This window comes from Rhipicephalus sanguineus, chromosome 1 (genome assembly GCF_013339695.2).
Source record: "Rhipicephalus sanguineus isolate Rsan-2018 chromosome 1, BIME_Rsan_1.4, whole genome shotgun sequence".
Lineage (NCBI taxonomy): Eukaryota > Metazoa > Arthropoda > Arachnida > Ixodida > Ixodidae > Rhipicephalus > Rhipicephalus sanguineus.
The window spans coordinates 119,868,580-119,896,539 of NC_051176.1; the positions used below are offsets into that span (position 1 = coordinate 119,868,580).

A 27,960-nucleotide genomic window follows, 5' to 3' on the forward strand; every position below is an offset into this window, starting at 1 on the left:
TCCTATCTTCACCGGCGCGGATGGCACCGACGTCGAGGACTGGCTCGCGATCTACGAGCGTGTGAGCGTCCCCAATAAATGGGACGAGGCAGGCAAACTGAGCAACCTCGTTTTCTACCTCGCGGGTGTGGCAAGTCTATGGTACAACAACCACGCATCCGATTTCGCTACGTGGTCCGCTTTCAAAACCGCCATCATCGACGTGTTTGGCCGCCCTGCCGTTCGCAAGCTGCAAGCCGAAAAGCGGTTACGTGAACGAGCCCAACAGTCCGGCGAGTTTTTCACGAGCTACATTGAAGACGTGCTCGACTTGTGCAAGAAAGCCAACGCAACCATGTCTGAGGCCGACAAGATCCGGAACGTCATGAAAGGCATCGACGACGATGCCTTCACCATGCTACTCGCCAAAAACCCTCGCACTGTGGCAGAGGTCATCACGCTGTGCCAAAGCTACGAGGAGCTACGCCGGCAGCGGCTGATGATCTCGCTGGCTTGTCGGCCGTGTCGGACCACTCCGTCTTACTCGCCGAAATCAAGTCATTCGTGCGGGAGGAAATTTCCCGCCAGTTCTCCTTACTGGCCTTCTCTCACCCGCAGGATGTTGTACAGTCGTCGACCACACTGCTGCCTCCCCTACGCCGGGCTATCGAGCAGGAAATCGCTGAGGTTATGCCGGAATACCACCAGCCCCCTCCGGCGTCTGCGCCGCTCAGTTACGCACAAGTTGCAGCCAGGCCGCCCCCAGCGCTCCCTGTGGTGCCCCCGCTAACATACGCTGAAGCCGTCACCAGGCCTCAGGCCTTCGAAGCGAGTGTGCCGGCTGCGTACGCAGACATCGTCCATACGCCCCGACTGCAGCCAACCATGCAGTCATCATATCAGCAGCCGCCCCGTCCCTCGCGTCCTGCCACGTGGATGGGACCTAGCCCGGCAAACCGACGGCGCACTTCCGACAACCGCCCGATCTGCTTTGCGTGCGGTTGCGCCGGTCACGTAGCCCGCTATTGCAACCGCGTGCAGCCGCCTCGAGTCGGATCAGCCGTCACCAACCAGTCCAGCCGCCCGTATTATGACCCGCTGCCGCCTATGTCACCGACGTCACGCCCAGGTCCATCTACCCGTCGGTCACCGTCCCCACGACGCCGCTCACTGTCACCGATGCGGCCTCGTCCGGTCGCACGAGACCAGGAAAACTAGTCGTTGCAGTCCAAGAGGCAAGGGCTGCGACGCTATCGAACAGACAAAGCCCTCAGCAAAGCCCATCAAACGTAGTTTGTAGATGGTTTGCGCACATCGGCCCTTGTAGACACTGGAGCTGCCGTTTCCGTTATGGACGCTAAATTTAGCCGACTACTACGAAAAGTGACGACGCCACTTTCCGGGCTCTCCCTCCGTACAGCCAGCGCTCACAGTATTCACCCGACAGCGGTGTGCACAGCCCGTGTCATGATTCAGGACGCTCTGTACGCCGTCGAATTCATCATATTTTCCTCATGCTCTCACGACGTCATCCTGGGATGGGATTTTCTCGCCCGTCACGCCGCCGTAATTCGTTGCGCACCAGCCGAAATAGAGCTCTCACCATTCTCAAATTTGACGCCGGCGGACAGTCCACCGGCTGCGACCAAAGTACTCGTCAAAGACGACACCACACTTCCTGCAAACTCGTCAACGGCTGTGTCAGTGTGCTGCACCGGTCTCGCCGACGCCGTTGCACTCCTCTCTCCATCTGACCGCATCTTCACTAGAAAAGGCTTGTTGGTGCCATTTGCGACCGTGAAAGTCATTCAGGGCGACACCGACATTTTTGTTACGAACCCATCCCCGTACATTGTTAGGTTGGTGCGAGGGGAATGTCTCGGCAGAGCTGAAGCCCTCGAAGACGCACAAGTTATGGACGCACCGGGTGACACGCACTGCGCCAATTCCCATTCGCTCAGTGCTGTTTCCACATCTGATTCGTCACCCGCTGATTTATTTGGTTCCTCGATTGCTGAACACCTTACGTCGGTCGAGCGTTCCCAGCTTCTATGCCTGTTGGAAGAATTTCATTCTTCGTTCGATGTAGCGCAAACTTCTCTCGGCCGCACGTCTGCTGTCGCGCATCGCATCGACACTGGCGCCCAACCACCACTGCGGCAACGTCCATATCGCGTGTCGCCAACAGAGCGTCGTGTAATTACCGAGCAAGTCGAAGACATGCTTCGCCGCGATGTTATTCGACCCTCAAACAGCCCGTGGGCGTCTCCTGTCGTTCTCGTTGCGAAGAAGGACGGCTCTGTGCGGTTCTGTGTGGACTACCGACGACTCAATAATATCACCCGTAAGGACGTCTATCCCCTACCTCGAATAGACGATGCAATTGACAGCCTGCAAGGAGCAGAGTTATTTTCATCGCTCGATTTGCGCTCAGGGTACTGGCAAGTCCCCATGGCTGATGACGCTCGACCGAAGACAGCGTTTGTCACACCCGACGGCTTGTACGAATTCAACGTCATGCCGTTTGGGCTGTGCAATGCGCCCGCGACCTTTGAGCGCATGATGGATACCGTTCTGCGCAACTTGAAATGGCACACGTGCCTATGCTACCTCGACGACGTCGTCGTTTTCGCCCCGGACTTCTCAACACACCTTCAACGCCTGCGGCAGGTTTTGACGCGCTTGAGCGACGCCGGGCTACAACTGAATCTCAAGAAGTGCCGATTTGCAGCACGGCAGCTGACGATACTAGGATACGTGGTGTCCAAGGACGGCATCCTCCCAGATCCAGCCAAGCTTCGGGCCGTGACAGAGTTCCCCAAACATACGTCCGTCAAAGAACTGCGCAGTTTCGTAGGACTATGCTCCTACTTTCGGCGCTTCATCCGAAACTTCGCGACTATCATATCACCGCTGACGAAGCTCCTTGGAAGTAACGGGCCCCTCAATTCGTGGTCGTCAGAATGCGACGACGCTTTCGCAAAGCTCCGTCGTTTGTTGACGTCTCCTCCCATTCTACGCCACTACGACCCTACGACCCCTACAGAGGTACACACGGACGCCAGCGGTGTTGGCCTCGGTGCTGTTGCGCAGCGCAAACCTGGGTTCCCGGAATATGTTGTCGCATACGCAAGTCGTACGCTTACTAAAGCCGAGACCAACTACACCGTCACGGAGAAAGAATGCCTGGCAATCATTTGGGCCCTTACAAAGTTCCGACCTTATTTGTATGGTCGCCCATTTGATGTCGTCACCGACCATCATGCACTGTGCTGGTTGTCGTCATTGAAGGATCCCTCAGGCCGTCTTGCCCGTTGGGCACTTCGCCTGCAAGACTACGACATCCGCGTGCTGTACCGCAACGGACGTCAGCATGCTGACGCCGACGCCCTGTCGCGCTATCCCTTGCCTGACGACAATGCCCACAACTCAGCGTCTCACTTTGTCGTTTCTTCCATCGATATTCACACCATCGCTACCGAGCAGCGCAAGGATCAATGGATTGCCTCACTGATAGACTTGCTGACTGATCCATCGGCCACACCATCCACTCGCTTGTTGCGTCGTCAAGCCCACCATTTCGCCGTTCGCGACGACCTGCTTCACCGACGCAATTACAACGGCGACGGCCGCCAGTGGCTACTAGTAATACCCCGCAGTCTGCGTTATGATATATGCGAGTCGTTCTACTCTGATCCACAATGTGCACACCCTGGGGTATCGAAAACCTACCACCGCATTCGCCAACGTTACTTTTGGCGAGGGATGTACCGCTACGTGGAGAAGTTCGTTCGCTCCTGCATCGATTGTCAGCCCCGCAAAACTTCAACGCACCTGTCGCCAGCAGGTCTGCAACCTCTACCTTGCCCTGACCGACCGTTTGGGCGCGTTGGCATCGATTTATATGGGCCGCTTCCCCTGACGTCCGCTGGTAACCGCTGGGCCATCGTCGCTGTAGACCACCTCATGAAACTGCTGCCCTCCCTGCGGCTACAGCGAGCGATGTGGCCTCCTTCCTGCTCCACCGATTCATGCTGCGTCACGGTCCACCCCAGGAGCTGCTCAGTGATCGAGGCCGTGTCTTCTTGTCGGAAGTCGTCGAAGCCATTCTCAAAGAGTGCAACGTTGTTCACCGCAAAACTACTGCTTACCACCCGCAGACGAATGGCTTCACCGAACGCTTCAACCGCACGCTAGGCGACATGCTCTCGATGTACGTCGCCGCCGACCACACGAATTGGGATGTCATTCTGCCCTTCGTCACGTACGCCTACAATACCGCTCCTCAGAGCACTACTGGTTTCTCACCATTTTTCTTATTGTATGGCAGGCACCCGTCGCACACCATTGACACAATCCTTCCCTACAAGCCGGATCGATCTGAATGTGCGCCTATTTCTGCCACAGCCAGACTTGCTGAGGAGTGTCGCGAGCTCTCCAAGACCTTTACTACGCATAGCCAAGAGCGGCAGAAAAGCATTCGCGGTGACACCACCAGTTCTGCGCCCACGTTCTTTCCTGGAGCGCTCGTATGGCTCTCAGTCCCTACCACTGCACCTGGCCTCTCTTCCAAACTACTGCCCAAATACGAAGGCCCCTACTGTGTCGTCGAACGCACATCCCCGGTGAACTACCTCATCGAACCCATCGACCCATCCTCGGACATGCGCCGTCGAGGGCGCGACATTGTCAACGTGGCGCGCTTGAAGCCCTACCATGACCCGCTCATAGTGACAAGTTGCTAGGTCGCCAGACGGCTCCCTTTTCGTAGCCGGGGTAATTGTAGCGAAGCGTTCCTACTGAGTAATGGGTCGTCCTCTCGAGCGCCTTCCAGTGGGTCGTTCTCTTCTCTGAGAGCACGCTCCTCGTGCAGAGAGTCGGCCCCGCTTTGACTGTCGCTGCCGTGCGCCGTCGCTGAGTCCCCGTTAATAAACGTCTTCACAGGGTCAATGTACGGGGTAAATTTTGCGCACCCCTCTTAGGTGATTAGGGGGGGCGGCCGCCCCCCCTGCCCCCCCTGTGCGCACGCCTGTGTGTGTGTGTGTGTGTGTGTGTGTGTGTGTGTGTGTGTGTGTGTGTGTGTGTGTGTGTGTGTGTGTTTGTGTGTGTGTGTGTGTGCGTGCGCGCGCGCGCGCGCTTGTTTTGCGTTTTCACGTGCCCTGTCGCCGATTATTCGGGGATGCGGACCCTGTCAAGCCTGATAGCTAGCTTTTGTTTTCTGTATCCAACCAGTGCTCCTATACTGATACAAAACTGATTTATTTATTTGCTTCCTTAGTTGCATACTTACTCTGCTTACTTCATTTATTATTGCTTACTCTAGTTAACTTACATTCTTTACTTAATCACTTACCACTTACGTGCTTATTTATTTATCTGGTTAGTTAGTTAGTTAGTTAGTTAGTTAGTTAGTTAGTTAGTTAGTTAGTTAGTTAGTTAGTTAGTTAGTTAGTTAGTTAGTTAGTTAGTTAGTTAGTTAGTTAGTTAGTTAGTTAGTTAGTTAGTTAGTTAGTTAGTCTTCAGCATTCCAGAAGCATTCTCGGAAGAGATTAACAAACGAAACACGAGTACGTGGGTAGACTGGGGATACCCCGGAGACTAGTCACGAGTATGATTACCAGCGAAATGCTTTACTTCTGCGGCTGCACAGCGGGCACGGGCGAGAAAGGGGGCAACCTGGAGCTGATTCCCGATGCCTTCGAGAACGAGCAGGCGGCAGCGCACGAAGAAGTCGACGTCACGATGCCCACAACAGGCCTACAGCAGACAGTGCCTACGACAGGTATCCACTATATGCGGAGTCGGAGACACATATACGCACAGTGTAGCATACTAGTATATACGCGAACGGCATCAAGAAGTAACAGCCTCGCCCGAAGCACTGCCAGCGTCACTCTGATCTCTGGGCATGCATTCTGACGATACGCGAAGCGACATGTTGGCGCGACGCCGCATGCGAGTAGCAACTGCTGCAGCGCAACAGAGACAGCGTCCTGACCAGGCAGGACTCACGACGCAGGCGTGATGAGGAGCAGCGCCGCTGCAGACGACGAGCCCCGACGACGGCGTTCTCACTTAAAGTGCGGCGTAAGGACAAAACCTTAAAGGAGTACTGACATAAATTTAAAACTTTTCGGGTTGTTGCTCTAAATGAAAGCACGGGTGTCGAGTAGAGCTGTGCACGGGCCGTAATTCCGAGCCCGAGCCCGGCCCGGGCCCGTTGACTTTGTCGAAGGCCCGCCCGAGCCCGACGGCAAAGGGCTGCAAGCCCGCCCGGCCCGGCCCGACGTACGAAAACACAATCCCGGGCCCGGCCCGGCCCGGCCCGGCTTTCTGAAGGTTCGCTGCAAAAACAATACATCGTTTTCCGGAAATTTGGCATTTTATTGAGCATGTCAAATATGATCAAACGACACACGACGAACAGTCTCTAATAGAGACTGTTCGCGGCACTTTTGCTATACTAGTAGACGGCCTCATGCCAGCAACAATTGAGTTCGCTCGCCAAAGCCGTCACGTGTATGGGGCATGCTCATGCAAGCATCAACTTGCACGAAGGCGATCTACGTCCGGTCGCTCGTCGCTGTCGCGTGCATTTTCACTCATATGGGACTTGCCTTAAATCTAACGCGGAACAGTCGCGTGGCGCCGTCACTAGCTCAGGTGTAGGGAGCCTACATGACCGGCCAACGGCCGGTCATGCAGGCTCCCCAGGTGAAAATGTGTAACTGGGAATCCAACTGGTTTCAACTGGTTCCACTTCAACTGGTTTAAGGAACACATTTCCAGTTGGTAACTGGGACCAGTTGGGAATGCATTCCCAGTTGGCGACTGGGACCAGCTGGGAATACATTCCCAGTTGGCGACTGGTACCAATTGGGAATGCATTCCCAGTTGGAAATGCTTTCCCAGTTGTGAACAGGTCCCATTCCCCGTTGGTGCCCAAATGGGCATGCTTGTACTCCAGCTAGCTCAAACAATCTTCAACGTGCAAATAATGTTCATTCTGAGCACATCAAACACTCCAATGGAACACTTGACACTCCATGTTAAGTGTAGAAGATGATCATGATTTATTGCTATTACACAGAAAATTACACAGCTCTAGGCATTCCCTGCTGTGGCTGGTTTGGACCAGCACTGTGGTTGCAAATTCAGTGCAAAGATATCCTCCGCTCGGCTTTCATGCAGTGCTGTATTTTCTCAACCAATATACTGGTGAAGTTTCGGGCTGCGCAGCTGATGAATCTGTGCCATTCACCCGTGACCAATGAAACAGCGTTGCTGCAAAATAAGAGGTAACATGTTTCATGCATGTCTTAGAACAGTCATATAAATATAGATATACACAGCAGACCTGCCTTCTAACAATTCACACGACAAACAGTGTCTACAGAGATCATGCGCTGCATCTATTCCGAATTTTTAGAAGTCGAGTTTATATATCAGCAGCAAAAAAATAATAAGAAACACCATTATTTTCACTCGAATTCATATGCCTACACATGCAACAGGTTCAGGAATATTCATTTAGAGTGCAAATACGGGCCCTTAGCGCTTTCTTTGAAAGTCGCGGACAGAGTTACGAGTACACTTCATAGTTATTTAGCACGCCGTTCAAAGCACAAGTATTGCACGGCACTCGTTTTCTGTGATGCTTCCAAACAAATGGCAGCAAGTTTGCGAGCACTCCGCACAAACCCATAAACAAACTTAGCTAGAGCAGTATAGAAAGCATTTGTTTACAATGCAACGTTCCATCGTCTCAACACTCAAAACACTCTGCCTGCATTATATCTACATCTTCTCTAGGATACTGAACAACTAGCACTCGAAGCATAAATGGTATAATTACCTTCAAACGGCTGCATCGCTGACAATTGGCAGGCAGCATTCCGCACACAATGGGTCCATATATCCGTCTTGTCACAGGCGTAAACACTAATTGTCCGGCGTTCGACTGAAGTCAAAGTCTTCCAGAGATGAAGCTGCCGAACACTAATTCGACAAAGTCTAATTTACGCACGCCATGACTGCACGTTCCTTTTGAAAAACAGGACAACTAAGCAGCGCGACCACGGACCACCGAGCGCTCGGTAGCTAGCCCTCGTCCCATGTGGTGTACGAAACTAGCATCGCTGTTTTTCTAAATTTTATGTCTTTGTTATCCAGTTTCTTTCTTCCATTAAATATTGCCGAATTGGCACGAAATAATTCATTTCAGTTTATTCTATATGTAATCTTTATGCTTACTTTACTGCTTCGTTCAATGTTTGAGCCTATGAGATACGGGACTAATGTGACGGCAGTCGATGTAGAGAGGCTGCGTTTGTGCAACGGTTTGTGGGTTTGTGTCGGCAGGATGTCAGCAGTCTGTGGCAGTCTCAGCTGTGGTAGCTCTCGGCACTGGCATTACTCCATTTTTCGTTCTCGTACGGAAGTAACCGCTGTGCTGCACACAAGACTATTAGGCATGGCATGCTCCCAGCGAGACGACGGCAATATTAACACCCTACCGTCAATTGGGCCCGCCTTGGTTGCGCGTATTGTCACCGTGATGAACGTAAAAAGATTGACAACACCTTTTTAATGTTAGTTGAATTTACTGATGCTAAAACAAGCGTACGCTTGTGTGCACTGTGTTGCGCATTTGCGCAACGGAATAATCCACGATAATATGATTTTGAAAAATACATATATATCAGGTGAGGTAAGACTGTATATTCAGTATATATTAATAATGGGGTTTAAACAACACGAAGAGGATGACGTCTAAACAAGAAAAGATAATTCATTCGCAAACCATGAGATGCTATTTTCTTATTCTCTCATTGTCCTAGGAATATTACTAGGAAAGTGATGGTACCCTTCTTCGAATAGGACACAAAAAGCTCTTAGATAAAACCCATTCGCTCAAGTGCAGCAATGCTGCGTATGCGTTCGAGTTCAATTATCTTTCTTTCACTTTGAAGAACCGTACAACCAGGACAACTGGTCGCACTTCCAGTTAGGGCGCAACTGGGACCACTTGCTTCCAATTTAACTGGTTATGGTTTCCAACTGGGATCAGCTTCTTCCAGTTCAACTGGTCATGGTTCCCGTTGGTGGCCAGTTGAGCTGTAACTGGAACCAGCTGCTAACTGGGACCAGTTGCAACTGGAATCAACTGGGACCAGTTGAGTTGTAACTGGGACCAGCTGCTAACTGGGACCAGTTGCAACTGGAATCAACTGGGACCAGTTGTTTCCCAACTGGAACCATTTGATCCCAGTTGATACCAGTTGAAACCAGTTGGATTCCCAGTTACTCATTTTCACCTGGGTCCGTACTCAGGTGGTGCTACTTCTCTGTTTGTCGGAGTGCAACAGAGGCAGTGCTTTACCTGCTCCCCTTTTTTGTTTAAAGTAGCGAATGGAAAGGAAACGCGGTAAAGGGCGGTCGCGGAAAAGGCGCTGTATGCGTGCTGGAAAACAATTCCCGCTCCTTCTCTATATGTCGGGCTTGAGTCGGGCTTTGCGCCGGGCCCGAGCCCGGCCCGATAAAACTCCAAGTAGTCCGAGCCCGGCCCGGGCCCGAGGTGAAAATACGTCGGCCCGCCCGAGCCCGGCCCGCGGGCCGGGTCGGGCTCGGTCTTTCGGGCTACCCGGAGCCCGTGCACACCTCTAGTGTCGAGAACCCTAAAAAATTACACCATCTCCCGCTAAAGGGGACCATGAGGCGATGCGAAGCCGGAGCACTTGCACGATCGCGTTCCGTTGGTGTTCGTTGGGCATGCTACCGACCTCGCGTCGTGGAACGCGAAGAGGGACGCTACGCGCGTCGTATCTTCCATCTAGCCTGGCCGTTAATTCTCACAGGGCGAGCGGGGAACGCGGTCGACAGGCGGGCGAGAAGGGGGCAGCGTAGGAGAGGAGAGAGAAGGGGAGGAGACGCGCATGCGCTCGAGCTCATCGCGGCGTTGCGCAGGAAACAATTTCGGCATGTCTAGCCCGCGTTTCAGAGGAAGAGTGGAAAGGGGGAGGGGAGGGGAGAGGGAAAGTGGATAGGGGAAGGGGAGAGGAGGTGTGTGGAGAGGATATGCGCATGCGCAGTAAGGGTGGTCACGTCGCACACTACCACCACCGGATTGAGCTCCGCCTTAAGATACTTCGTATCTAAAAGAGTGTCGTGGTGCCTGGGGATGCGTTGCATACATTTTTAATACCTCTTCTTTCAACCAGCAGTTTCGGTTTCGGTTTCGAGAGGGCGGCTTCATAGTGACGTGTCAAGCCTGCCCGTGACGTCAAGGGCAGACTGCAACCCACGAAACATGCACCTGCTGTCCTTTGCTGTCAGTCGAACGTGGTTCGTCATGAGTGAACTGTCGTCCACTGCCTCCGTTAGCGATTTCTGTGATTTAGGCTGCATGCAGAACCCAGATTTCGCAAACCAAGTGAGCTGACTTGAAACGTCATAGGGCTCTCCATGCGGTGAAGCTGCCTTGCAGATGCTGGGAGATGAAAGCTTTACATGCCAAGGAAACCAAAAACGTCCGTTTTGTTGCACTTCAAAATCGTGTCAGTACTCCTTTAAATGGACAAGTGCTTAGGCGTGCGCACAGGGGGGGGGGGGCTAGGGGGGCGGCCGCCCCCCCTAAATCACCTAAGAGGGGGGGCGCAAAATCTGCCCCGTACATTGACCCTTCTAGTCACCTAAGAGGGGGGGGGGCGCAAAATCTGCCCCATACATTAACTTAGTAGGGGGGGGCGCTGCGGCGAACCTTTGCCCCCCCTAATGCGGAACCCTGCGCACGCCTATGGACAAGTGAGTGCGCATGCAAGGGAATTCCGATTAGAGGTGTGCACGGGCTCCGGGTAGCCCGAAAGCCCGAGCCCGACCCGGCCCGCGGGCCGGGCTCGGGCGGGCCGACGTATTTTCACTTCGGGCCCGGGCCGGGCTCGGGCTACTTGAGTTTTATCGGGCCGGGCACGGGCCCGTAGCAAAACCCGACTCAAGCCCGAAATATAGAGAATGCGCGGGAATTGTTTTCCAGCACCCATACAACGCCTTTTTCGCGACCGCCCTTTACCGCTTTTCCTTTCCATTCGCTACTTTAAACAAAAGGGGAGCAGGTAAAGCACTGTCTCTGTTGCACTCCGACAAACAGAGAAGTAACACCACCTGAGCTAGTGACGGCGCCACGCGACTGTTCGCGTTAGATTTAAGGCCAAATACCATATGAGTGAAAATGCACAGCGACGAGCGACCCGACGTAGATCGCCTTCGTGCAAGCTGACGCTTGCATGGGCATACCCCATACACGTGACGGCTTTGGCGAGCGAACTCCTTTGTTGCTGGCATGAGGCCGTCTACTCGTAATTTGTAATCTGTGTAATAGACTGCTCGTCGTGTGTCGTTTGATCATCTTTGATATGCTCAATAAAATGCCAAATTACCGGAAAACGGTGTTTTGTTTTGCAGCGAACCTTCAAAAAGCCGGGCCGGGCCAGGGATTGTGTTTTCGTACGTCGGGCCGGGCCGGGCGGGCTCGCAGCCCTTTGCCGTTGGGCTCGGGCGGGCCTTCGATAAAGTCGGCGGGCCCGGGCCGGGCTCGGGCTCGGAAATACGGCCTGTGCACAGCTTTAATTCCGATTCACAAGAGCGCGCGTTTAACATCTATCCAGCCATCCTTATAGCTTAATTTCACTCGCGATCGGGCGAGGTTCAATGGCGTAGCCGGGAATTCTTTTCGGAAGGGGCACGCCTTTGACCATGAAGACAGGGCTGGGCGTTGTCGAGTGTTGCCTTATGATTTTTACGAAACATGGTACAGAATAATATTTCGGTTGTCCCACACCCTGGCAAAGCTATAGATTATCAAAGGCGCATTTCAGCAACGCGTGTAGCTCGCTCTTGACGTACACAATATTAATGAGCACTAACAGACAATAATGCCAAGGAAGTATAGGGGATGTTATTAGTAGTAAATGTAAGGTAAATGTGAAGAAAGAAAAGTGGACGAAAAGATAACTTGCCGCGGGCAGGGATCGAACCTGCGACCTTCGAATAACGCGGTCGATGCTCTACCAACTGAGCTACCGCGAAGGCCATCCCCCCCCGTCCACTTTATAGGGTATATATGTACATTAAACGTGGGAGCGCCAGTCAGCGCCGACAGTAGCCATGACGGCGAGTGTGGAACGCTCTTTTTCTGCCTGTTGGCGTCACGTAGCACGTGAACTTATTACGAGCTGGCAGCTGACCAATAATCCCTCGCATACCACCTGAAAGCATCAAGTCTGCCAGAACGAGACCCTCGCTATGAATGAAGGAAAGAAGTGTTAATTTTAAGGGCTCGCTTTTCTTTGTTATACACAATAATAATGAGCACTAACAGACAATAATGCCAAGGAAGTATAGGGGATGCTATTAGCATGCGAAAAGCGCTGGAAGCTAGCAACATTAGTTATAATCTGTCACACAAACAGGATCGCGTGATGATTGAGCAGAAGCTTCCAGGTTTATTTTATGCTGACGATATCACCTTATTTACGGACATCCGAGATTATACAGGGTGTCCCAGCCATCACGCAGCACGACTTTAAAAAAGAGGAACGCCGTTACGCGAAGCAAACATACTGCATATGGTTCCTAGTACACTGGAGTAGCCACTCCTATTTTTTTCGTTAATGACATTTAATTAATTAGTCATAATTATATTTGTAACTCGACAAGTACTTACCTAATTGTCAAGATTTCAATGAGGCGTATGTAGGCATGTTCAAATGGCATCTAACTGCGCTACTTTCAACAACGTGCTAATTGCGCGCTCATTTTTTCCGCTTGATCAAGAAAGCCCGCGAAATATGAAAAGTGACACGTGACTAGACTGTTGCGCGCGTCGGAAACCAGCACCCTCAAACAGGCTCCCTATGAGGTATACAGTATCAAGGAAAAAATGCAGAAAGAAGAAAAAAATAAACGCATCGCCCTATCAGCCGCTACGCGGCCTAAGGAACGCACCGCTTGGTTTTACGGAGTCAGGCCGTAATGACAACACCTGCCGCGTTATCAATGAGAACAGTCGCCCGTGAGATATGGATGATTGCGGCGTACTATAGAACGGAATGAATCCCAGCGAAATTGCACGCTGTACCCTTGCCAAAATGCAGAACGCTGTCTCTCGTAACGGACAACAGGCAAAGCGGTTGTTTGCAGTAAGATTATTTGAGGGCGCTGGTTTCCTTTGTGGGTGGGAGCGTAGTCACGTGTTATTTTTCATATTTCGCGGGCTTTCTTTCTCAGCCGGAAAAAATGAGCGCGCAATTAGCACGTTGTTGAAAGTAGCGCAGTTAGATATTTGAACATGCCTACATACGCCTCATTGACATTTTGACAATTAGGTAAGTACTTGTCGAGTTACAAATATAATTATGACTAATTAATTAAATCTCATTAACGAAAAAAATAGGAGTGGCTACTCCAATGTACTAGGAACCATATGCAGTATGTTTGCTTCGCGTAACGGCGTTCCTCTTTTTTTAAATCGTGCTGCGTGATAGATGGGACACCCTGTATATACAGCGGTTCAATGTGTGTTTTCCTAATTTGGCCCCATTGGCTCAACGAAATTTCCTGAAACTTGGTGCGTTAAGTCTCTGGCTCCCTCAGAAGGCAATGTACTTCATTTTTACCGATTAGGAACTATGCAGGCCCCAGTAGACGCCATCAAAATCCATGACATCACGGCGACTCATCACCCGGTGACGTCACCACCCGCATTTTCTTTCTGCACGTTTTCTCTCTTACCAAGCGCCTTCTAGCACCAAGCGTGGTGTTTTTTGGTATCGTGAAAGAGTAATTTACTAATATGAGAAAAATCGTTTTTCTCTTTAGTGTCCCTTTAAACATATGGCTCCGGCCACGGTATGTTCCGCTAGTGCCCGGTAACCTTTGTGCTACGCCTTTATCCACACCTGCAGCGGCAACATCGTAACTAAGCTGAGCGGCGGTGTATAGGTCGCGAGTATACCATGCAGGAGCCGTGATGAGAGATGAAAACGCAACGACCCATCCACGCTACGCGCCATCGGCAGCTGCTCGTAGGAAGGCTACTGTTTCACGGCGACGAAGACCTGCGACCGTAGTGCTCACCTCCCGAAAGCCACCGATCAAAGCACGCAAGGTGGGCCGAGCTACGCGGAGGCAGCGGCGGTCGAAGAGCACGACACGCAAGCGCAGTGCACGATCTTCAACGAGTCGGCGGTCGAGAACCACGAAGCGGAAGAAGAGGCGGCACACTGCGGCAGCCAAGGCCCGACGTCGGGGTATGCTTACGAACTTTCTTCCAAAATCACATCTGTACATAAATATGCCAGTTTGGCCCAAGCGCAAAGCACCGAAAGCATTAGCAAGGTTTTCCGATAGGCTTCAGCTTTTCGCACTGTGTTCTAGCAATGTCTTTCTCCTGCGCTACCTGAAGTTATGGATTCATATACTAACCAGCCCGACCAAAATACTTGCTCAGTTTTGACAGTATGTGAAAGCAACATGGAGCAACGCAGTACGAAAAGTGAGCGCACCGGCAGATAATAGGCGTGCCAAAAAGCAAGCACGGTCAAGAACGCCAGAAGCGGCGCAGACGTCCCATCTATGCAGAGGGCTCGCAAAAAGTGACAGACGGAAAACTACCAGCGGTTTACAGTACCCAATGAAATTATTCATAAATAGATTTAGCTTGACAAGTGCGCTATTCGCTCTACTCAGACCACGCGTCGGTGTGCACACGCAGCACGATTTGCGTGGTATATGCACACAGCAGCTCAGCAGCAACGCGAATGTGTGCGCACGCAATGCTCATAACGTCGCATTGCTTCGACAGAACTGAGTGGAGCGTGACGGCGCGTCAAGTTTCTCGATATTGCAATCAAATGCCCTAAATATCCACGAGCAGGCCGCTACTGCAGCGCGTAGTTACAGTGACATCACGGCGTCAGCGGCGCCGGTGGCGACGGTGTGAACGTGCTTTGAGTGTCCAGTAATTGCTTTCGGAAATACCTGTTAGTTGCTACAGCTATACCTGTAATCCACTATAATAATAATGATTGTTGGGGTTTTACGTCCCAAGTGCTAAACCACAAGGTACAAGAAAAATAATCATGAGCTTCACGTATTTCTTTTACGCTATCGCCAATAAAATTAGCATGTTTGTTTGTTCTTTTCTTTCTCGTAGTCACTGTACATTGAAACAATATGCCTGGTGTACTACTTTATGTTTAACGCTGAAGGAATTCTTTCACGTCATGGAATGATATCCCTCACATGCATGCTTTTATGCAGCGTCCAACTGTTTTGCGACGTTTCATTAGTGTGTGCATGCGTGCGTGTTTCGCCTTTTGTTTTCTCACAACTGTAACTAACTAAACAAAAACTCACAAGGTCCCTTATGCATACGCCTAAGACGAATCGAAAACGAAAGCCACCTTTTTTTTTGCTTCTAAGTCGATTGTACAAATTCTACCCCCTCGCATTCGGCCATTCGCATTCTCTTTTCCGGTACAAACGCTCAGAAGCCAATCAGATATCGGACGCACAAGTGCAGTCGCACAACGGATGAAAACTCGGTATGGCAGCGCCGTTGTGATGTGTAGTGATGCGCGCATTAAAAACCTTATAGTAAATTACGAACTTAAAGCGGAGCGCTTGATTGAATTCATATGTCACTGATACAAAATACTTGTCCTACCAGGTTAATGGGTATGTACGCAATTCTCGAAACTGGTTCAGGGTCCCTTTTTAGGCGCTCCACCACACGAATACAACGCAGAATGAAAATTTTAGTTGCCCGGGTATAAAAAAAAAAAGACGTCACACTATATATTTCTATTTTTACGAAATCTAATTCCTTGGGGGCATAGGTCGGCAAACTCACTCATGAGTCGACTCACTCAGACTCACTCAGACTCATATCGAGACGTGAGTCTGAGTCTGAGTGAGTCCGGGTGGGTAAAGTTTTTGTGAGTCTGAGTCCGAGTGAGTTCGGTTGGGAAAAATTTTGGTGAGTCTGAGTCCGAGTGAGTCTGGTTGAGGAAATTTTCGGTGAGTCTGAGTCCGAGTGAGCCCTAAGGGCAAAATATATTGCATGAGTGAGTCTGAGTGAGCTCCACAATTTTTGCCGACCTATGGTCCTATCTACTCAACTTTAGCCTTACTATCAGCCCTATGTCAGCTCACTTTTATACTCCCGTATACTCCCGCATACTTCTACGCACTACCGTTCATACGTCAGCTCAATATTTATTGATCAGAGCCGTGATTTGAGGAGGGAGAGGGGGAGGAGGTGCCTTGACCGCCCCTCGCAAACTTTTTCACAGGAAGTTACTGGTAAAAATATCTCGTCTGAGTCATGAATTTCAATAAAAAGGTCCTTATTGAACTGCAAACTCAGATAACTGGTATTTGAAGGTACGAGATCAAAAGGTGCTAAGTAGCGCACCGATTATGCGAGATATTGGCGTTAAAGAACATTGACATTACGGTAGAAAAAGGGTAATTTAATGCTAAACGGACTCACAAGTCGACTCACTCAGACTCACTCAGACTCAGATCCAGCCGTGAGTCTGAGTCTGAGTAAGTTCGAGTGAATAAAATATTGGTGAGTCTGAGTCCGAGTGAGTCCGTTTGAGAAAAGTTATAGTGAGTCTGAGTCCGAGTGAGTCCGGATGAGGAATAGTTTGGTGAGTCTGAGTCCGAGTGAGCCCTGACGGTACGACATGTTTCGTGAGTTAGCCTGAGTGAGCTCCACATTTTTTGCCGACCTATGCTTGGGGGACAATTGCCGATAGGTGATGCATTACTGTATGGTAAAGCTCATTTTTTTTTTTTTTTTACTGCCGCATGTTTTTCGTGACTTTCGATATTGACCCCACTTTCATTAACTCTGCTTGAGCCAATACAGCGCACGACTACATGGTATACTGACCCAGTGTCTGGTCTGACAGTGCGCGCACTTTAACCCCACCCAGGTTCAGGAATCCTTGCCAGGCGCGATCACGTCACGACCGAGAAGGGACAACGGAGGAGTGTTACTACAGATGTCCCCCACGATTCCGTCACAGAGCAGCGGTAATAGCGACGGCTTCCGTAACGTCTTTCTTTCTGCCTTACTCATTTATTGTAGCCGTACATTTGGTCCTGTGCACACTTGATGTTTTTTTTGTCCATTAGCACAGCCATTTGTAAATCCGCTGCGCTAATGTTGACGTCACTGGCTCATTCAGCTGCTATATCGCATGCGTCACTTCCGGAGCCTATAAACACTGCGAGTTAGCGTCACTTTACTACATCACACCACCGTGGCGTTTGTCACGCGTGCGTGACGCCACACTCGTGCTCTATGCGGGTCTGCGACATTTCGCTGCAACGTTGTATCATCGACGACCGTTTCATCGAAGGAATACCCGCTTCGTATAAGCTGTTTCCTCCAGAAGATGCCTTCAGCACATGTGTCCAGCACATGGCACATGCCTTGTAAGGCGCAACGGCACACCTTTAAGAATGTCCCATGTGCAAGCAAGCGCGTTCAGATGCTTGGTGCGTTTTCTGCAACGCTGATTGTTTCCTGCAGAATTTCCGTAGCGCGAGCCAGGGCGTTGAGAAGCTTTCCGAACCTGCACAATGCAGGCGGTGTGCAGACTCGTGCATTAAACTTGCGACATGTGAGGCCATGCACCGCCACTGGCGGCACTGCCTTACAGTGCTACGAAAAGTAACGCAAAATGTGAAATTTCGTTTCGAGTCTCGTATTCGCGAAAATCTCGGAGGCCATACTTTACGTTTTTGTTCAACCCCAGGCGGTGGAGCTGCAAATAACTGCGCTCACTGTCAAATTTCTTCTGTTTTACTTCACACTTTGCGCTATTTTTAGAACCAACAGGTATCAACTGAAGCTAGTTTTAAGGAACAAAGGAAAACCAATACAGCTATAAAAGGTGACACTAAGAATAAAAACCCACCATCTACAGCTGCGATTCGAACCCGGCCTTTTGAGTGGAAAGAGGGCATTCTACCCCTGCACCACTTCGGCGGAGCCGCGCGCGACTCTTAAACGACGACACATTGCAGACTACCGATCTCAGCGCTGCAAGCGGATTGACCCTGTTTGGGCTTCACTTTTCGAAGCTCGTTCCGAGCACTCCCCTGTTCTAGTACACTCTAACAAGAGGATTTCATTTTGAGACCGCCGCTCAGTGATGCCTAGGCCTAGCGGTTTTCTATCTCTTTCAGGGATAAGGCGTCTTTTTATTGAATCTAGGGATTTTTGTAAGGCTCTGGAAATTTTGCATTACACGACCTAATGACAGGCGTCACTGAGTAATCCCGCTTTTTCAACTAGAAAGACTGTAAAAAACGATAATTTTCTCTATTTGCTCTTTTTTTTATTTAAGAAAGCTTTGGTGTTCTGCTGGGCGGAGTGAAGGTGATAGCACTTCTGTAACGCTTATTATATGCTGAAGACTGAGTGGAAATGACTTTGTCGTCGTAGGTGTTTAGCATGCACGCGCGTATATCACCATGAGCGCCCTGAGTGATTGCTGCTCTGTGAAACAGTGAAAAACAAGGAGCTTTTTGTCTTGTAGTGCAGATGAAAACGTGCCAAGTTCACCCTCGCCGCGCGCCTTCAACGTGCAAAGTCTCCTTATCAAATAACTTCTGGACCAGGACACTTTGAGAGACGAATTGGTGCGGATTCATTATTATGAAAACGGCGTGACGGAGAGACCAGAAAACTGTTCGTCTATTTTCAGTCTTTCCGTCCCGCCGTTTTCATAAAAACGAAAATAGTGACAAAAATATTTGGCCAAATGGGAAGCTGACCGAAAGTGCACAGGATGGCTATCAGCCAGTAAAAAAGGACCCCTGTATATCTACTGCAAATCATGCAATGCTGATTCCAAATGTGGGAAATTAGAAATTGACCGCCACCTCACAAGCTGCAAGTACAAGAAAGGCGCTACAGACTTCCAATTTACCCGAAAGATCACATCTATGCCTTCAATGATTGCGCATAATGAACTTGACAAATCCGTCTCTGTGTAGCAACTGGCGCCACCTGCAAGCCCTTTAAGTGCAACTCCAGAGAAAATGTAAAAAAAAAAGCCTTTCAGTGGCTGTTAATATGATGCTTTGTACTTCTAATAAGATTCAGAATAACTGGGCCAGATAGCGAACTATCTTTATGCTTTGTTAAATGTGAATTAGCCTGAATGACATTAAAAAGTCACTCTAGGGATTTTTCTTGCAACATAGGGAATTTTCGGGGGTCAATGTAGGGATAAAACTTATTTGGCTTCTTTGGCATCACTGCCGCCGCTGGCCGCCGTTGACATAATGTGATGAGATAATATGCGTCATGCGCACGAGGAACACCGGAACACTTTAGTGTATGTCTCTTTACTCGCTCACATAGTCAGTAATGATAAAAACATGGCTGATCCCCCTTTCATATGAATCGGTATAACACGAAAGTGAAACGTGTCTTCACAGGGGTAGTTGATCGTTTATTGTGCATTGTTTCGCCACAAGGGCGAAGGAATGAATGCTATAGCAACAAATTGTAATGTCACGCGAAGAATGGCAAGCAGCTCGAAACTTGCAGCGCGCTCTAAAGCAGAAAGGACGCACGAAACGAACATACACAGGACGAGCGCGAACTGTCATAATTGTTACTTCATTGTGTGTGAGCCTTCATACATAGCCTTAAGAGATTACGAGAAGGCATTGGATTCGATGGAGACATCAGCAGTCATGCAGGCACTGCGGAATCAGGGCATCGACGAAGCCTATATAAACATAATGGAAGAAATCTACAACGGATCCACAGCCACTATAGTCCTCCATAAAGAAAGCGACAGAATCCCAATAAAGAAGGGCATACGGCAGGGAGACACGATCTCTCCAATGCTATTCACCGCGTGTTAACAGGAGGTTTTGAGGGCCCTAGATTGGGAAGAATTAGGGATAAGAGTTAACTGAGAGTATCTCGGTAACCTGCGATTCGCTGATGACATTGCATTGATGAGTAACGCGGGAGACGAATTACAGCTCATGATTACTGAACTGGATAAGGAAAGTAGAAGAGTAGGTCTGAAAATTAATATGCATAAAACTAAAGTAATGTGGAACAATCTTGGCAGAGAACAGTGCTTTACGATGGGTGGCTAGACACTGGAAGTTGTAAAGGAGTACGTCTACTTAGGACAGGTAGTAACCGCGGAGCCGAACCATGAGAGTGAAATAACTAGAAGAATAAGGATGGGATGGGGCTCATTCGGCAAGCATTATCAAATCATGAATGGTAGTCTACCACTATTTCTCAAGAGGATGGTATATAACAGCTGCATCTTACCGGTACATAAACCTACGGAGCAGAAACCTGGAGACTTACAAAGAGGGTTCAACTTAAATTGAGGACGACGCAGCGAGCGATGGAAAAGAAAATGATAGGTGCAACCTTAAGAGACAGGAAGAGAGCAGAGTGGGTCATGAAACAAACGGGGGTTAAGGATATCATAGTTGAAATCAAGAAGAAGAAATGGATATGGGCCGGGCACGTAGCACGTCGGAGGATAACCGGTCGTCATTAAGGGTTGGATTCCAAGAGATGGCAAACGCGAGGGGGAGACAGAAAATTAGGTGGGTAGATGAGATTAAGATGTTTATAGGTATAACGTGGCAGCAGAAAGCACAGGACCGGGTTGATTGGCGGAACATGGGAGGGGCCTTTGCCCTGCAGTGGGCGTAGACAGGCTGATGATGATGATGATGGTGTGTGTGTGTGTGTGTGTGTGTGTGTGTGTGTGTGTGTGTGTGTGTGCGCGCGCGCGTGAGTGTGTGTGTGTGTGTGTGTGTGTGTGTGTGTGTGTGTGTGTGTGTGTGTGTGTGTGTGTGTGTGTGTGTGTGTGTGTGTGTGTGTGTGTGTGTGTGTGTGTGTGTGTGTGTGTGTGTGTGTGTGTGTGTGTGTGTGTGAGAGAGCAGCGCGCTCCTTTCGGAAACGCGGCTGCTGCAGCGAGGGAAGTGACCTTCGTACTCTCTGCAACGTCAACGGAAACTTGCGGTAAAAGTCCAAGATGTACAAACCGCCCCCATCACGAGATAAGCGCGCGCGCACGAGAGACATCCCCTCTAGAGGAGCGCTCGCATCGCAACGCGCGGGGCGACGACCTTTAAAGCGCACCCTCCGCGCCCGTCGCACCATCTCGCTAGTGATAACAAGAACACGCAGAATCCACCGAGTTCGGAGTACCGCCAACGGTAAATGGTGTATACAAATAGCTCGCCGTTAGTAAACTGAATAACGTACTTTCTGTGGCCGAGTGCTTTCGCGCCACGTGCTGCGGAACGTGGGGTCGTAGGTTCGAATCCCGGCAATGAAACTTCTAGCTTTTTTTCTTTGCAATCTGTTAGTGTATATTTTACAACGTCATATCCGTGACGGAAATACGTCAGTGGAGCCGTGGTGGATCACGGCATAAAACACTTGCGTGTTAGAATATGTATTCACCACAGCAGTATTTACTCTAACAGAACCGCCATAGTCACAGATTCTCTGGCTTCAATCTTCACAGTAGCGGAAGGGCTCTGTTTTTTTTTTTCAATTTAAGCAATTTGAAATAAAAGTCGGTAGATTCCACTAAATTTTGTCACTGGTGGTTTTGCGCACTTGAATACAGTCTTGCAGTGAGCGCGCGCTATTGTTTTTTTTTTTGTCTCCCCCTAGCAAGGAGAATATGACCGCTGCGGTAACAGCTGATCACGATCCGACTGCCGGACTCGAGCCTGGAACGTCGTCCGTGGCATCGCGGTCGAGAACATCGCGGAGGACGCCGCCAAGAATGTCCACGCTGGATGAAGACGACGAGGCTGTGTAGGAGGGAGTGCGCGTGATACTCGTGCCCTTTGCAGCACCGCATTAAAGAGTTCCCAACGAAGTTGGAACGCCCTAAATGTTTCGGAGGCGCGTGATATCTCGCACAGGGTACAGATTCAGCGAGTGCCAAGGAAAATTGCGGCATTATTTTTTTCTAAAAGAGCCAAGTCCACTCTTAACGAAACTGGGAAAAACGCAGTTTTTTGCTACTGACAGTGTGGTACAGCTCCAACAATTTTTTGTCGGCGTGCTCATGTCACCAAAATAGCTCAAATCTATATTGCGGCTAAAATCTATATAGCCCACTATCATCGGTATTCATGAGTAAAATTTGGATTTGGCTCTTACAGATTGGAACATTTCATTTCGGCTTGAATGAGCTCGTAAAAGATGTCTAAATCGCGGCGAGTGAACTACAGAGCAATATTTTGCGACAATTATAACACCATCCTTGTGCTGCCGTCGGTGCCGTCCTTTGTTGCATGGGTGTAATGGCGATGACTAGAGTTGTAGAGCGAATGGTCCTTCCAGGCAAAAAGCGTACCATTCTGGACTCTCGTCAGCGTTTTCTTGTTCTTGACATCTACTGAAGGCCTTCAAAAAATGCTTCAGCTCTTCCTCTTCATCTTAGCTCGTTTAATGCCGCGCCATTTCGGATTCATTCATCTTCCTCAAGGAATATATCGGTGCCCAATATCTTCATTTCAGCTGTCTTCTATTTCAAGTATAACATCTTGGAGCGAAAGAAGGACATGATACCGAAGCGCAAAAGTCGAAAATAAACACTAAAATGCAGAAAGACGTAGGAAAGTCGGCCTCTTACTCTTTATATTCGAGTCTTGCTCTACAACATCATGTCCTTTAGTATGTACCAACTCGCTCAAAAAAAAACTAATTGGGGAACGAAAGCACGATAGGAAAGCAACAAGGAAACAAATGAAACAGACTGGATGCGGCCATGTTGCTTATTTTTGTCACGCGGTTGTTGACGCAGCGCTGGTTTAATGAATCTAGCTCAGTTTGATTCAAACAGATGAAGGATTTGTTCATTTTTTTATTCGAAACGACGTTTTTGAGTTCACATTGCAATCAGGAATTGCCACATTTTGATTACAATTGTTTTAAAAGTGAAAGATACTTAGGAGCGCTTTACGCTCCCGTGAAATTTAACCCAGCTTTGGTTCCTGGATTTGACTCTCTTAAGGCCTGACCACACGTACGCGTTGCAGCGCGTCAGCGCGCGGCGTGTAGACTAGTGATGCAGAACTATCGGTAAATGGCCTATCGATAGCATCGATAGTTTATTTTAAACTATTGATATTGTAAGGAAACTATCGATAGTACCATTATCGATAAACTATCGATAGTATTACCGATAGTGCAATCGATAGCACCATCGGTAGCATTACTACAGGTAATACTATTGATAGTGTTGCGAATAATTATGCCGTTGTTGGCCGACGATATTGCCAAAACGTTCACGATAGCCTACTATCAGCAATACTCAGTTCGTTTATGAGGAATATTTTGGCGAGAAAAAAATCATTTCTGCAGCGGAAATGTCGGATAATGTCCATCGAAAAAATTTATATTCAAAAGCAGTCAGTTACAGCTTTCAGCTAACAAGCTTAGCTCTTGATGTTTTTATGTTGGGACGTGAAACCCCAACAATTACTATTTGATATTTTTACTTTGATATCAGATAATGTAATATAAATTTGAAGCCACACAGTTCCGCCATGTGTAACGGCTTCCTTTCCGCTTCAGATGAACAGTTCAACTTAAGTATCATGTGTCAGCGAAACATTCTGGTGAAAGAACACGAGCATGTCAACTTTCTTGCCCTTCCGCCTGCTCCTCCTACGCCGCCATTTACCATACACTCGAGGAACGAAGTTTATGCTGCAATGAGTTCGCGCGGTTGATTTTATACTATCGATACTGTACTAACAAACTTACTATCGATAGCGCTATCGATAGTTTTTTCCTACCATCGATAGTTCAATAATCACTCAACTATCGATAGTATCGATAGTGCTATCCAGGGCTGGGCAAAGATACTTTGAAATTGTATCGCGATACGATACAAGATACTGAGGCAAGAAGTATTTGAGATACAGATACAAGATACTATCGCGATAATTGTATCCGAAACGATACTTGCCAATTGTATCTTAAGATACTTCGATACATTCGCAAGTTAGTTATTATATATCCATATGACGCAGTAGCAAACGCCAATGCACAAAAATGTCTGCTTGAATCCCGTTAACTCTGACCAATTTTTTTTTTCATTTGAATGAAATGTCTTTAGTATCTTAAAAGTTTTGTCTGTCTTGCTCAAAGTACATTAGTTCAATTCCGAAACAACTTACCGGGAAGAACTTCAATAAGAAGCCTTCGCACGATGGTGCAAATACCAGCGTGGAGTTTACCCTTGTCTGTAAACCACCACTACGCAATACCAGATCACCGGACAGGTGTACAGCAGCAACTAAGTTGGAAGCGAGTTTTGTAACGAATGGTGTATACGGGACATAAAACCGCAATGGCTGTTCATATTCTACGTATCTGCTGATGTAAAGCGTTCGTTATCGATATACTCACTAACGTGCGATCTTTGAACAATTTTTCTTAAACAAAAGAACATCTGCAACCCGGAAACGTCGCAGACGTATTGTATTGTCACGTGGTATAGCGGCGACTAATATGGCGGCAGTCAAATTGTATAAATGAAACTCTTTACTGAACTAACTTAAGGTAAGACAATAGAAAATTCATTGCCCATCGAAAATTGCCTGAAACGGCTCGTTGGGACGCTCATGAGAAAAACGGAGCATTTGGTAAATATATTTCTCGAATCCCTCATCTAAAATCTTCTCGAGGGCCCCCAAGCAACGTCTTTAAAACGGCTCCTAATAATATCTATTATTATAACGCAAACTCAACTTCGCTGCTTTCTTAAGCGGTAAGCAGAATGTTTGGTACTGTACACTCAAGACCCGCCACGGTGGTCTACTGGTTATGGTCAGTCAGTCAGTCAGTCAGTCAGTCAGTCAGTCAGTCAGTCAGTCAGTCAGTCAGTCAGTCAGTCAGTCAGTCAGTCAGTCAGTCAGTCAGTCAGTCAGTCAGTCAGTCAGGCAGTCAGTCAGTCAATCAATGAACTTTATTTATAAATTGTCCTGAGGAGCCAATTTCCCTCAAGAGGGAGGGTCGGCTGCGGGCCGCACCCACGTGGGGACAGGAAGAGCGAGCCTCTCCGCCAAATTGCGGGTCCTCTGGACAGCTCGGATTTGGACCTCCCGGTCCGAGCTGGTGATCGCCGTCCTCCAGGCGTCCTCTGTGCTGAGATTCTCGCAATCGCGCAGCGCCGTGCATTGCCAGATCATGTGGGCTAACGTGCATCGTCTCGTCACAATGAGGGAAGTGCGGCTTTATGCTGTCAATAAATTTGCTATACACTAAAGGCGACGGGTAAATACCCGTTTGCAGCATTCTTAAAGTGACTGACTGGGTCCTCGAGAGTTGCGGGTGCGGGAGTGGAAAGATACGCCTGGCCAATTGATAATGTTTGCTAATCTCATTAAAGGTGAGGAGAGAATCAAGCGGCCGGATGCCATCCCCAAAATTAGATGCCGATTGCCCGTCACGGTGGGACAGTTCGCGTGCGCGGGCATGGGCAAGCTCAATGGCATTGGGGATAACAGGGTGGACATCCTTGCCCATGTGGGCAGGAAACCAGGTGATGTTGCCGTCGATTTCTGTGCAATTTGGTCTTTTGGTAAGAATATGGGCCGCCTGCTCACAGATTGACCCGGTCATGAACGCTCGTGCAGCAGCCCGAGAATCAGTGAAAATGCGCGTGCGCATGGGTATCGCCACGGCCAGTGCTATAGCAGCCTGCTCTGCCCTGGCCGGCGTGGTATCTCGAAGAGATGCTGCTGTGAGGAGTTTACGGTGCTCAACTGCTGACCCGAAAGTCACGGGATCGAGTGCCGGCTGCGGCTGCCGCATTTTCCATGGAGGCAAAAATGCTTGAGGCCCGTGTACTTAGATCTAGGTGCACTTTAAAGAACCTCAGGTGGTCGAAATTTTCGGAGCCCTCCACGGCGTCTCTCATAATCATAACTTTGTTTTGGGACATTAAATCTTAAATAATAATTTTATTGTATAGTACCAAAGGCACGCTCATATAATTATATATTTGTTTTCAAAATCACCTTGGCAGAACAATAAACTCAAGTGAAGTATAAATGTGCAAACAGTAGGAGAAATAACGCAGACATTTAAAAGTTACAATAAAACAGAGAGCTTATTTTGGCAGCACGTTACAAAAGCGATATTGCAGCGACCACACCGGAAAAAACAATAAAGAGACCTAGGTACGGAATGCAACGGAACAGGTAAGAAAGCATTAGTGCTAATAATCAAATTATGATTTCAAAAATTCTTTGAATATATAATTAGCACGAAAAGAAATAATATGGCACACAGAGATATCTTTTGGCTTGTTCTATTAGCTCGAGCATCGGTATCGGTGGATGTATTGTCCTTAGAACGTTATTTACATATAGGTTAATGTCATCGAATGTAAGGCAAACGTACATCCACGAGATGCTTCAAATCGCTGATGTGTGAAAGCCATGAGACGCAAGGCAACTTCGTTCTTGCATACTGGGTGATTCCACGTAAGATCGAACAAACGACGGCTGGTCGACCTCTCAAATTTATTTCAAAATTTTATATATTATTCCCTGATGAGTGGAAAGAAGAGATCCTCAATTTGTTTTGCCGCCAAAAATTTTTTCGAACCACAGGAAATCAATAATGACGAAGAGGTGGAGTGGAGCGCTCATCCGCTCTGCTGTTCTGGCCAACTTTCGTTATGAATTGCACAAAATATATTAAAGTTAGGTAGCTGAAATTTCTTTACCTAAATATATGCATGTTTTTGCTTCTGCTCAGCTATTTTTAGTTTTTATGTGTAGTTTAGATGTTTTTATAAAAAACCTCAAAAATGGACGAATCGGCAAATTTTTCTTTACTTTGAAGGTCTTTATCTCAAAAAAGCCTTGTAGCAGAGCGACAAAAATTCTGCATTACGTTCTTCGCATACTTATCTACCAAACTGCCAAATCTTGTATTTATGTAACTTTTCGGGAAAGAGATATCATCGGGCTAAGTTCAAGAAAACACCGAACAATGAAAACTTCTGACGACAATTAAAAAAAAAACCATTTTTTAAATTTCTTAAACTTTGTCCACTTATTCTCCTCCACATCCGTTTTCACAATCATTAAAAACATGTTGCATAATGTCGTTGCACTAATAGTTACGGCCCCTCCAATGAGACTCTTAGGCAAGGATAGGCAATTCCGACTTCTTGCCCAGCAAGTGTATAAAATGCAGGCAGGATTGAATTTCTTTTTATTAAAAGGTCAGCAGGTACCTAAAAAGGTGTCGCCTGCACTAACGACTTTAATTTTGAAATTATTTGGCCACTGCAGCGGCCACGAGCGCGGAGCTACCGAGTAGGCGCGCGCGCACCCGAGATGCTCGTTGTAAGAGACGGCGCAGTTTGAGCTCGTTTTCGTGTCCTCAGACCGATTGAGTTCGAAACAGCAGCACCTCTCGGGTGTCTTGAACGCACGTGCACCGGTAGTCGCAGTGATCTGGTTAATTGTGTCGCTTTCTTTTTCAGGGGCATAAGAATGTCATCGTTAAACTGTGCGTTCCGTGAAGATCTTTCATTGCAGTGGTAGCAAAAGCACGCGTAGCACAAGTAGTCCGTCTCACTGACAGTCACTGATCTTTCGGGCGTTAAACGTTCCTTCAAAGCATTTATGTCTAGGTCGGTAACTCTCCGAAATTTTGGCTTCTTTGCAATAATTAAAGGAGTACTGACACGATTTTGAGACATCGCAAAAGGGACATTTTTTGCTTCGTTGGTATGCAGTGTCAACGCTGTCCACACACTGGAGTCGGAGAACACGTATAAAATATTTTAATTTGACTTTGAAGTTTTTGTCGCTGAGCATCTGCAAGCCAGCTCCGCTGCAAGGACATTATCCCGA

At 48.5% G+C, this 27,960-nt stretch overlaps 1 protein-coding gene across 1 annotated transcript; it reads left to right on the plus strand.

The window, feature by feature from the left end:
* The first annotated feature begins 13,970 nt into the window (after nt 1–13,970).
* On the plus strand, nt 13,971–22,094 carry LOC119386623 (protamine-like). The gene is made up of 3 exons (XM_037653912.2): nt 13,971–14,285; nt 16,983–17,082; nt 21,737–22,094. Exons 1-3 carry the CDS (start codon nt 14,006–14,008, stop codon nt 21,885–21,887), a joined length of 531 nt encoding a protein of 176 aa, XP_037509840.1. The 5' UTR covers nt 13,971–14,005; the 3' UTR covers nt 21,888–22,094.
* The last annotated feature ends 5,866 nt before the right edge of the window (nt 22,095–27,960 follow it).